Consider the following 12,667-nt stretch of genomic DNA (forward strand, 5'->3'; position numbering starts at 1 on the left):
GTGCACCTTTTTTCTCTCAATTGCTAAATCCTTTAATATAACGAAAAGCAGCGAATCTAACAATAACCCGTTTCATTATCAGAATGGCTCAAACGTGTATTTTAAGCATTTTTGGCTATTTTCAGGGTCGTGTATATTACTGTCATTTTTTTTTAGTCCACCATTTTTCTCTCAATTGCTATTTTTTTTTAGTGCACCTTTTTTCTCTCATTTGCTAAATCCTTTAATATAACGAAAAACAGCGCATTTAACTATAATCCGTTTCATTATCAGAATGGCTCAAACGTGTATTTTAAGCATTTTTGGCTATTTTCAGGGTCGTGTCATTTTTTTTTTTTAGTTCATCTTTTTTCTCTCAATTGCTAAATCCTTTAATATAACGAAAAGCAGCGCATCTAACTATAATCCGTTTTATTATCAGAATGGCTCAAACGTGTATTTTAAGCATTTTGGCTATTTTCAGCGTCGTGTATATTACTCTATTTTTTTTTAGTTCACCTTTTTTCTCTTAATTGCTAAATTAACTATAATCCGTTTCATTATCAGAATGGCTCAAACGTGTATTTTAAGCATTTTTGGCTATTTTCAGGGTCGTGTCATTTTTTTTAGTGCACTTTTTTCTCTCAATTGCTAAATCTTTAATATAACGAAAAACAGCGCATTTAACTATAATCCGTTTCATTTTCAGGGGAATCAAAATACACCCTCTCTGCTCAAACGTGTATTTTAAGCATTTTTGGCTATTTTCAGGGTTGTATATTACTGTATTTACATTTTTTTTTTTTATTTAGAGTGCACCTTTTTTCTCTCAATTGCTAATCCTTTAATATAACGAAAAAAAGGCGCATTTAACTATAATCCGTTTCATTATCAGAATGGCTCAAAACGTGTTATTTTAAGCATTTTTGGCCGAAGTATTTTCAGGTCGTGGCATATTTTTTTTTTTAGTGCACGTTTTTTCTCTCAATTGCTAAAATCTTTAATATAACGAAAAACAGCGCATCTAACTATAATCCGTTTCATTATCAGAATGGCCAAACGTGTATTTTAGCATTTTTGGCTATTTTCAGGGTCGTGTCATTTTTTTTTTATACACCTTTTTTCTCTCAATTGCTAAATCCTTAATATAACGAAAAACAGCGCATTTCACTATATCCGTTTCATTATCAGAATGGCCGGACCTATTTTTCAATAATAAACGTGTTTTTAAGCATTTTTGGCTATTTTCAGGGTCGTGTCATTTAATGTTAATTTTTAGTGCACCTTTTTTCTCTCAATTGCTAAAATCTTTAATATAACGAAAACAGGCATTTAATATAATCTGTTTATTATCAAAATGACCCCCCCTCAAACGTGTGTATGTGAATTTTAAGCATTTTTGGCTATTTTCAGTCGTGTTTTTTAGTGCACCTTTTTTCTCTCAATTGCTAAATCCTTTAATATAACGAAAAAAAAAAAACAGCGCATTTAACTATAACGTTTCATTACAGAATGGCTCAAACGTGTATTTTAAGCTTTTTTGGCTATTTTCAGGGATGTTGTGGTCGTGTCATTTTTTTTTAGTGCACCTTTTTTCTCTCAATTGCTAAATCCTTTAATATAACGAAAAACAGCGCATTTAACTATAATCCGTTTCATTATCAGAATGGCTCAAACGTGTATTTTAAGCATTTTTGGCTATTTTCAGGGTCGTGCTACTTTTTCTTTAGTGCACCTTTTTTCTCTCAATTGCTAAATCCTTTAATATAACGAAAATCAGCGATTTTTAAACATTATCAGAATGGCTCAAACGTGTGCATATATTTTATGCATTTTTGGCTATTTTCAGGGTCGTGTATTACTGTATTTTTTTTTTAGTGGGTTGTTTACACCTTTTTTCTCTCAATTGCTAAATCCTTTAATATAACGAAAAACAGCATTTTAACTATAATCCGTTTCATTTCTTTATCAGAATGGCTCAAACGTGTATTTTAAGCATTTTTGGCTATTTTCAGGGTCGTGTCATTTGATACCTATTTTTTTAGTGCACCTTTTTTCTCTCAATTGCTAAATCCTTTAATATAACGAAAAACAGCGTATTTAACTATAATCCGTTTCATTATCAGAATGGTTCAAAACGTGTATTTTAAGCATTTTTTTTTTTTTTGGCTTTTTCAGGGTCGTATATATTACTGTCATTTTTTTTTTTTTTTAGTGCACCTTTTTTCTCTGAATCTCTAAATCCTTTAATATAACGAAAATCAGCGCATTTAACTATAATCCATTTCATTATCAGAATTGCTCAAACGTTTATTTTATGCATTTTTGGCTATTTTCAGGGTCCTATATATTACTGTACTTTTTTTTTAGTGCACCTATTTTCTCTCAATTGCTAAATCCATTAATACAACACAAAACAGCGCATTAAACTATAAATAGTGATTCCGTTTCATTATCAGAATGGCTCTCCCCTCAAACGTGTATTTTAAGCATTTTTGGCTATTTTCAAGGTCGTTATATATTACTGTATATTACATTTTTTTTTTAGTGCAACTTTTTTCTCTCAATTACAAAATCTTTTAATATAACGATAATCAGCGCATTTACCTATAATCCGTTTCATTATCAGAATGGTCTGCCTCTTCCCTCAAACGTGTATTTTAAGCATTTTTGGCTATTCATTCTTCAGGGTCGTGTATATTACTGTCATTTTTTTTTAGTGCACCTTTTTTCTCTCAATTGCTAACACCCTAAAATCCTTTAATATAACGAAAAACAGCGCATTTAATTATATTCCGTTTCATTATCAGATTGACTCAAACGTGTATTTTAATATTTTTCGCTATTTTCAGGGTCGTTGACAGTCATTTTTTTTTTTATTGCACCTTTTTTCTCTCAATTGCTGAAATAATTCCAATATAAATCCTTTAATATAACGAAAATCAGCGCATTTAACTATAATCGTTTCATTATCAGAATGGCCTCCCTCCTTCAAACGTGTATTTTAAGCATTATGGATTTGGCTATTTTCAGGGTCGTCGGGGTACGGGGGTATATTACTGTCATTTTTTTTAGTGCACCTTTTTTCTCTCAATTGCTAATCCTTTAACATATTATATCGAAAAACAGCGCATAACATTTTAACTATAATCTGTTTCATTATCAGAATGGCCCGCCTCCCTCAAACGTGTATTTTAAGCATTTTTGGCTATTTTCAGGGGTTAGGACTCGTGTATTATCATTTTTTTTTATTGCACCTTTTTTCTCTCAATTGCTAAATCCTTTATATAACGAAAATCAGAGCATTTTTTTAAATAACTATAATCCGTTTCATTCTCAGAAATGGCTCAAACGTGTGTTGTATTTTAAGCATTTTTGGCTAAATTTTTTTCAGGGTCGTCCGTATATATATCTGTCATTTTTTTTTAGTGCACCTTTTTTCTCTCAATTGCTAAATCCTTTGATAGTAAACTAACGAAAAGCAGCGCATCTTGAAATATAATCCGTTTCATTATCAGAATGGCTCAAACGTGTATTTAAGCTATAGTATTTTTGCTGTTTTCAGGGTGTATGTCGTGTATAATATGTCATTTTTTTTAGTGCACCTTTTTTTCTCTCAATTGCTAAATCATTTAATCTAACGATAATGAGCGCATTTAACTATAATCTCTTTTATTATCAGAATGGGTCCCCCTCAACGTGTTTTTTTTGGTTGTTTTAAGCTTTTTTGGCTATTTCAGGGTCGTATTTGTTTCGGTCATTTTTCTTTTAGTGCACCTTTTTTCTCTCAATTGCTAAATCCTTTAATATAAAAAATCAGCGCATTTAACTATAATCCGTACACCCCCCCCCCCTCACCCCCCCCCCATTTCATTATCAGAATGGCTTCAAGATGTATTTTAAGCATTTTCGGCTATTTTTAGGGTCGTATAAATGACTTTTTTTTAGTGCACCTTTTTTCTCTTAATTGCTAAATCCTTTAATATAACGAAAATCAGCGCATTTAACTATAATCCGTTTCATTATCAGAATGGCTCAAACGTGTATTTTAAGCATTTTTGGCTATTTTCAGGGTTTTATATTGTACTGTACTTTTTTTTAGTGCACCTTTTTCTCTCATTTGTTAAATCCTTTAATATAACGAAAATCAGCGTTTTTAACAATCAGAATGGGTCAAACGTGTATTGTAAGCATTTTTGGCTATTTTATGGGTCGTATGTATTACTGTAATTATTTTTTTTTAGTGCACCTTTTTTTTCTCAATTACTAAATCCTTTAATATAACGAAAATCAGCGCATTTAACTACAGTTAAATAAGCTGATGTTCATTTCTTTATCAGAATGGCTGAATCGTGTATTTTAAGCATTTTTGGCTATTTTCAAGGTCGTATATATTACTGTCATTTTTTTTAGTGCACCTTTTTTCTCTCAATTTCTAAATCCTTTAAAATAACGAAAATCAGCGCATTTAACAATAATCTGTTTCATTATCAGAATGGCTCAAACGTGTATTTTAAGGATTTTTGGGTATTTTCAGGGTCGTATATATTACTGTCATATTTTTTTTTAGCGCACGTTTTTTCTCTCAATTCCTAATTCTTTAATATAACGAAAATCAGCACAATTAACTATAATCCGTTTCATTATCAGAATGGCTCAAACGTATATTTTATGCATTTGTGGCTATTTTCAGGGTCGTATATATTACTGTCATTTTTTTTATTGCACCTTTTTTCTCGCACTTCCTAAATCTTTTAATATAACGAAAATCAGCGCATTTAACTATAATCCGTTTCATTATCAGAATGGCTCAAACGTGTATTTTAAGCATTTTTGGCTATTTTCAGGGTCGTATATATTACTGTCATTTGTTTTTTAGTACACCTTCTTTCTCTCAATTGCTTAATTTTTAATATAACGAAAATCAGCGCAATTAACTATAATCCGTTTCATGATCAGAATGGCTCAAACCTGTATTTTAAGCATTTTTAGCTATCTTAAGTCAATTTTTTTAGCGCACCTTTTTTCTCTCAATTGCTAAATCCTTTAATATAACGAAAATCAGGGCATTGAACAATAATCCGTTTCATTATCAGAAAGGCTCAAACGAGTATTTTAATTATTTTTGGCTATTTTAAGAGTCGTAAATATTACTATCATTTTTTAGTGCACCTTTTTTCTCTGAATTGCTAAATCCTTTAACATAACGAAAATCAACGCATTTAACTATAATCCGTTTCATTGCCAGAATGGCTCAAACGTGTATTTTTAGCATTTTTGGCTATCTTCAGGGTCGTATATATTACTTTTTTTTTATCACCTTTCTTCTCTCAGTTGCTAAATCCTTTAATATAACGAAAATCAGCGCATTTGACTATAAATCCTTTTATTATCAGAATGTCTCAAACGTGTATTTTTACCATTTTTGGCTATTTTCAGGGTCCTATATATTATTGTCATTTTTTTAGTGCACCTTTTTTCTCTCAATTGCTAAATCCTTTAATATAACGAAAATCAGCGCATTTAACTATAAATCCTTTTATTATCAGAATGGCTGAAACGTGTATTCAAAGCACTTTTAGCTATTTTTAGGATCGTAAATATTATTGTCGTTTTTTTTTTTTAAGGGCACGTTTTTTCTCTCAAGTACTAAATCCTTTAATATAACGAAAACCAGCACATTTGGCAATAATTTGTTTCATTATCAGAATGGCTCAAACGTGTATTTTAAGCATTTTTGGCTACTTTCAGGGTCGAATATATTACAGAAATTTTTTTTTAGTTCAGCTTTTTTCTCTCAATTCCTAAATCCGTTAATATAACGAAAATCAGCGCATTTAACTATAATCCGTTTCATTATCAGAATGGCTCAAACGTGTATTTTAAGCATTCTTGGCTATTTTCAGGGTCGTAAATATTAGTCATATTTTTTAGTGCACCTTTTTTCTCTCAATTGCTAAATCCTTTAATATAACGAAAATCAGGGCATTGAATTATAATCCGTTTCATTATCAGAATGGCTCAAACGTGTATTTTAAGCATTTTTGGCTATTTTCATAGTCGTATATATTACTGTCATTTTTTTTTAGTGCACCTTTTTTCTCTCAATTTCTAAATCCTTTAATATAACAAAAATCAACGCATTTGACTATAGTCCGTTTCATTATCAGAATGCCTCAAACGTGTATTTTAAGCATTTTTGGGTATTTCAGAGGTCGTATATATTACTGTCATATATATTTTTTTATAGTGCACGTTTTTTTTTTACTCAATTCCTAATTCTTTAATATAACGAAAATCAGCACAATTAACTGTAGTAGTGCGGGACGCCCTATACCCGTGGCGAATAGGCGTAGTGCCGTTGAATACCAAATAGACGTCCTGCCTACCACTAAATGTAGTGTGCAGATATACTTAATGACAGTGCAATGGCTCAATGCCAAATGAGTATAATATGGAGATGTGTGATGATGAGTATATGCATAGAATTAGCCCGCTTGGCACGTCACTCTTCCTTTGCTGCCACCACCCAGTTAAGACTAGTACGTTGGGAACGTCATGTGTGTGTGGGGGTGTAAGAATCGTGTGCAAGAGAGTGTAAGGGAAAAACAGGAGTGTGGGCGTGGATGTATGTGTGTATAATATGCGTGTATGAAAGTGGTTTGGTAGCGTGCGAACCGAGGGGGCGTGGTGGGTGTATGAGATGTGTGAATGTATGAACGAATAACTGAACGAATGTGTATCGTTGAGTGAGTAAACAGTGAGAGACTGCGTGCTTAAAACGAAACCGACTCGACTGTTTGTGTACTAATTATTCATATATGTGCGAGTCTTCAGAGTAATCAACATGTAGCTGGAGATTTCAACCATAGGTAAATAGTAATCCTAGAGTCCATCATCTGAAGCGACTTCAACTCTCAGGTAAGTAGTGATCCAAACCTTTAAAAACAATGAAACCAGCTTCCAGCTAAGTACATAAGTTTCTTCTGTGACCAAGTTTCTTTTTAATAATTTATAAATCAATAGGCCAGGAGTATACCCATCGCTCATTCACATATACTGGTGCAATAGATTTAATTTGATAATTATTTTAACGTATGCTCAACCTGCCAGTATTATCAAGATAGAGTTGTATTATTATACTATTGTTAATATCTTTTTTCTTTTCCAGATTACAGAATTCAAGTAAATCTTTATATTCGGATAAAATATTTGTATAATTCTCTTCAGATGGCAAGCTGAACTTCATCCCTTCGTCTCAAATACAATATTCACATTAATACTTTTTTTTCCAATTTTNAGCTAAAGTNTTTCGTATCCTCCTTCAGCCAAAGTATCCATAATGACAAACAAATTAAAATGATTTAAAATGACTATACGAACTTTAAAATAATAATCATTCACTCGGTATTTAAAACAAAAGATTCAGAAACACTTCACAGGTACTTTCTTGTATAATACGCATAAATATCGTAATCATTAAATAACAGAATAATTGACATACATGTAAAAAATAAATGAACTTTATAGTGTTGGCCTTTGCTCCACAGACGTTCACTCTTAGACACCGTTCAAGATGTGACATATATATACATAGAAATATCCGATGGTATACAAACAGTAGCAAAAGGGACCTTAACTAACACAATAAAAATAGATAGAATAGCGAAACGAATCAACTTAGAAATCGGGGTTGATGTCGCCCCAATAAAATTAATCTAAAATGGATGTGAGGCGGAAATACCGGAATGATACTAGGCAATATCCTAAAGACTCCGCCCCCCCCCCCCCCCGAATATAGATAACTTAATAATTGTACTAAAATAAACTGCGTATAGGGGCAAGCAAGGTTTATAACAATTAAAAGAAACGAAATTATTAGCTGACTAATATAAATGAAATATGGCGAATTGACGCAGTCACATAGATGACACCACAATATAATAGTTTTTTTTTTTTTTATCCTGCAGAATTTAGTCACGAATAAAGTAAAAAAAAAGGCACTTTGTCTATGATATACCTGGCGTTAATTTTGATGCAATAATCACCACTCTCGATCTGAATTTCACAACTGTAACACGACCAATAACTTATCTGTTGCTGGACGAGATGGAAAAATCAGCCAGGGTACTCGACGAGAGCGAACAGACCTTTCTGCCAAGACAAGCGCGCTGAACAAAGGACGGACGCGCGCTCCGCCGGAAGCCCACGTGGCCGCTCTTCTACACAGAGCCTTCGAGTTATCTTAAAATACTACCGAAAGGTAAATAAACACGTAAAATACTAAATGTAAAATACTAAAAATGAAATACTGTCTTAAAATGGAATTAGTGAAAAATAAAAATGACTCTTAAAACGCAGAGGTAAAAGAATTAACGAAAATAAAAACAAACCCGAATGTAAACAAAAGAATGTCGGGAATAAAATACGCTAAAAAGGCGTAAAAGCTCTTAAAACTGAAAAAATAAGTAAAAATGCAAAACCGATTAAACGTCTAAAGATGCTGCTGATTAAGAAACAACCTCCCGACCTTCTTTATGCAATAAAAGCTCGAATGTTCTGTGTACAAAAGATTACGTATTGCAGTGTCATCAACACAAATATATATCCTAGCATTTGAAATGAAAACTCCTTACATCCTAAAAACATTGATAAACATTTAAAAGATGACGATGCGGCGCGACAACGCGATTTACGTCGTAGAAGAGCAGATAGAAGTGCAGCGAATGATTCAGGTGGCATCTGGCAACTGCAACTAATGTTTATATTCATCTTTTCAGGCCAGGGGATGCTGGAATGGCCTGATATCGTTCCAGGTTGATAAGGCATCCACTTGTCATGCTGCTACGTCGACCCGGAAGCTGCGAGATGATGAAGCGGCGCCAGAGTCGTATCTAACGGCACTCGATGTCGCCAAAGGGGTTGCCAGGGGTCACTGGTGTTTCAATATTGCTTCCTCGCTCAAGATACGTTCCTGCAAAGTCATGGCGTTCAATTTCAATCTTAATTGAGGCAGGGCGCACCTTTATGTAACGTAATCGAGGGCGATTGCGCATGGACGGCGCCGTCGACCGCGACAACTCCTCCACCACGGCGTCGGGTAAATGAAGGGTAAGCTGGTGAAAGGAATAGCAGGTGAGGAACGCCAGCCTGGTTCCAATTTTGCTGCTTGACTAGAGTCTCGGCCTATGCCCTGCGAGAAGGAGTACAGTATGAATATTAGGGTTTACAAGATGGTCATATGCATAATTAACGTGGTATAACAAAAACAGTGCCACGACCCAAAGAGAAAGGCAACGCCGAAAAATCAACCCCAAAAATAATCATAAAATAAACAGAACACCAAAGGCCTCGAGACTCGCTCGTACCCTTTTGCTAGGGTTGCAAATTTACTCCTGCCGTACCTGGATCCTCGTCACTACCTGGATCTGATGCGAAAATATCGTCATCTCGCGCGTATGGGTCATCGGGCATAAATTGAACCTCAGCACGTGCAATAAAGGCGCGAAGTCGATTAGCGTGCATCTTCATATCTCGAGTCCGGTCATCTGGGTGTTGGATGACGTAGGATGCCGGTCCTATCTTCTTTAGAACTCTCACGGGACCGATCCATCTAGGCGCGAGAGCAAGATTCCCACCATAGTTTGGTGTGCCACGTAGTAATACCAGATCACCTTCCTTAAACTCATGCTTACGGCGAGCTCGACGATTGTAGTCAGCAGCCCATCTTTCCCTTGCCTGTCTCGTCGCTGAGAGGGCTGTATTACGTGCCGTCTCCAAGTTCTGACGAAAAACTGGGGCCACATCCTCGTCAACTTCTTGCAAATTCGTACCAACGACTGGAAAGAAGAGATCTCGACCGGTAAGAAGGTATAACGGAGTATCACCTACACTGCGATGCACTGAAGTGTTAAGTGCAAACCGGACGTACGGCAGCAGATCATCCCAATCCTCTGGATGGTCCATATGAAGTGTAGCGAGAGCATCTTTCACCACTCGGTTGACTCTCTCTACCATACCATTAGCCTGGGTGGTATGCTGTAGAATACATCGTTCTAGTCTTCATAATTTCACACACCCTCTGAAATAACGTATTTTTAAATTCTCGGCCGTTATCTGATAAGAGTACTTTGGGCGGCCCGAATAAAGTGATAAAATTGTTTATAAAAGCATCAGCTACAACCTCTGCATCCTTAGAAACTAGCGGAATCAATTGAACAAATCTGGTGAAATGGTCCACTATGACCAGCACAAATCTATTACCTTTATCCGAACTACCCAGATCCAACAAATCGGCAGAAACACGTTCCAAGGGAGCACTTACATCAGGCATATGCTGAAGCATAGCACGGCTAGCTAAACCCTTTCGTTGTTGACATGCTGCACAAGACAGTACGTATCGTCTAGTCTCACTAACATTCCAGGAAAATAGTATCGATCTCGTAGACGACAGTAAGTACGAAATATACCTGGGGGGGGGGGGGGCTTTTTGTTGCAGCTGTTGGATCATTATGAGCATACTCTAGGGCGTGTTCTCTTAGACTCCTAGTATCACTAACTGACAAATCAGACGCTCTGGAAGCGTTCTAAGATGATACAAAACATCGTCCCTCAACTCAAATTCATCCAGAGGCAACGGAAGTCGTCTCCTGGGGACCTCTCTTCAGATAGGTACCCTATCAATTCACTCCACAAGGGGTCCCTGCGCTGTTCTGCCGCCACTCTCTGAGGATCCAAAAGTGGATTAGATTCCTGATTAATGGGATTAACATTCCTACTTAAGAGATCTGGGACGTTATGAGCACGCCCCGGTTTGTAACTAAGGACATAATCATAACACGAGAGCTCGTGACTCCAACGAGTCATCCGCGCAGATGCTGTGGGCTGCTTAAACACAGATACCAAAGGCCTATGATCAGTGAATATCAAGACCTCCACTTTGCGACCATAAACATATGGGTGGAAATGACGTACCGCCTCCACCACGGCAAGAGCCTCTAATCAACGCCCCACAATCACAATCATACCACACCACACCCCCCCCCCCCCACCCCCCCCTTGTGGCGTAATTCCTTCCCACCCCACCCCCTCCCCCCCCCCCCCCCCCCCCCCCACCCCTCTGCATCACGGAGCTTTCTCGAAAAATAAGCTACAGCAGGAGGGTGTCGTCATCCGCTTTCTGGATTGACATGCACCAATTGCGACTCCAGAGGCATCTGTATGGACTTCAAAACTACGGGAAAAGTCAGGCTTCCTCAAGCAAGGAGCCGATGTCACGCTTTCTTTAAAGTCTCAAACGATTCCTGTTCACTTTCCTTCCAACGAAATTTAACATCTTTACGAGTAGGTGGGTGAGGGGAGCTGCTACTTGACATATTGTGGAATATGCTTCCTAAAAAAATCCTGTAGCACCCAAAAACTGCTAACCTGACAGGGGTTCTAGGAACTCTAAGTGACATTTTTGATATCGCTCTGACTTTCTCCGGTCTGGAAGAATACCCTTGGGTGGGGGGGTTACCAAGTGACCCAAGAAGATAAAGGTGTCGACTGCAAAACGACACTTAGCCACATTCAGTCTGAATCCCGCCTGTGACAAAAGGTCCAATACCTCACTTAGGTGTTCAAGGTGTCCTCGAATGAATTAGAATAAATCACTACGTCATCAAGGTATGCCAAAGCATGCTTAACCTAATATTGGATTCAAGACGGCGGAAATAGCACGCTGGAAAGTGGACGGAGCCGTAGTAAGCCCAAATGGCATGCGCTTAAATTGAAACAAGCGAGCTCCGGTTCGCTGAAATGCCCGTCTTCGGGACGGTCCTCGGAGCGACTTCTATGGTCCAATATGCCGATTTAGCATTCCAGCATCCACAGGTATATACCACTGGGTTCCCGCGAGTTCATCTATCGCCTGATCCATCCTGGGAATAGGGTAAGTTATCATTAGTAAGTGATTTTACATCAGATGTCGATTAATCAACACAGAATCTTGGTTGATACCATTCTTTCTTACGAACTAAAACACGGGTGAAAGCCAAGGAGAGGAGGAATCTCAATAATGCCCGTCTTTTAACATTTGGTCGCACTCTGACCGTATGTGAGCTCGAGTGCTTTCAGGCAATCTCCACTGCTTAGTTCTAATGGGAACATCTGTGGTAGTATGTATATGATGCTGTAGATGAGGTAAGACTCCCATCGAGCGTCAGCATCAAAAAGTGCAGAGTATTCTCTTTCTCCAATAAGTGCAAGATCTCACCTCGTCTAATGGACGAAAAGATGGTCTAATTCAGCGCGTGGAATCTCCATCATTGGGTCACCATCCTTACCAATAGTAGACACTTCAAACGAGCACTGTGGGAAAACGTCAAAGTCATTTGAAGAATAGCCAAAATCACCTAAGCCAAAAGAGTAATCAAAATCAGCTCATCTTCAAAATCAGTAAAGTCAACATTGGAAGGATTGCTTACCTCCTGCACCACGCACTCAGGTGAATCTGTTTGGTACCTAAATTGTCAATTTCGATCTGTCGAGGGTGCGCACGGTATGAGAAGTGAAAACTTCTGTTACCGGAGACAAATTGGCCAACCTGAAACCTTGCTCAAGAACAACTGGCGTCCCATATCATTGACCACCCAGACATGGCAACGTCCATCAGCTATGTGCACAACACTGTGTGGTATTAATACCT

At 36.9% G+C, this 12,667-nt stretch overlaps 1 protein-coding gene across 1 annotated transcript; it reads right to left on the reverse strand.

Annotated features, from left to right (window-relative positions):
- Positions 1-9,383: 9,383 nt before the first annotated feature.
- On the reverse strand, positions 9,384-9,996 carry LOC147466372 (uncharacterized; the record flags this gene model as incomplete). The annotated part of the gene is made up of 1 exon (XM_086535584.1): positions 9,384-9,996. A coding segment is annotated over exon 1 (613 nt), but the record flags the coding sequence as incomplete, so codon positions are not given.
- Between the last annotated feature and the right edge of the window lie 2,671 nt (positions 9,997-12,667).

This window comes from Penaeus japonicus, unplaced genomic scaffold (assembly GCF_977035675.1).
Source record: "Penaeus japonicus unplaced genomic scaffold, GWHDUDI00000001_assembly GWHDUDI00001470, whole genome shotgun sequence".
Classification (NCBI taxonomy): domain Eukaryota; kingdom Metazoa; phylum Arthropoda; class Malacostraca; order Decapoda; family Penaeidae; genus Penaeus; species Penaeus japonicus.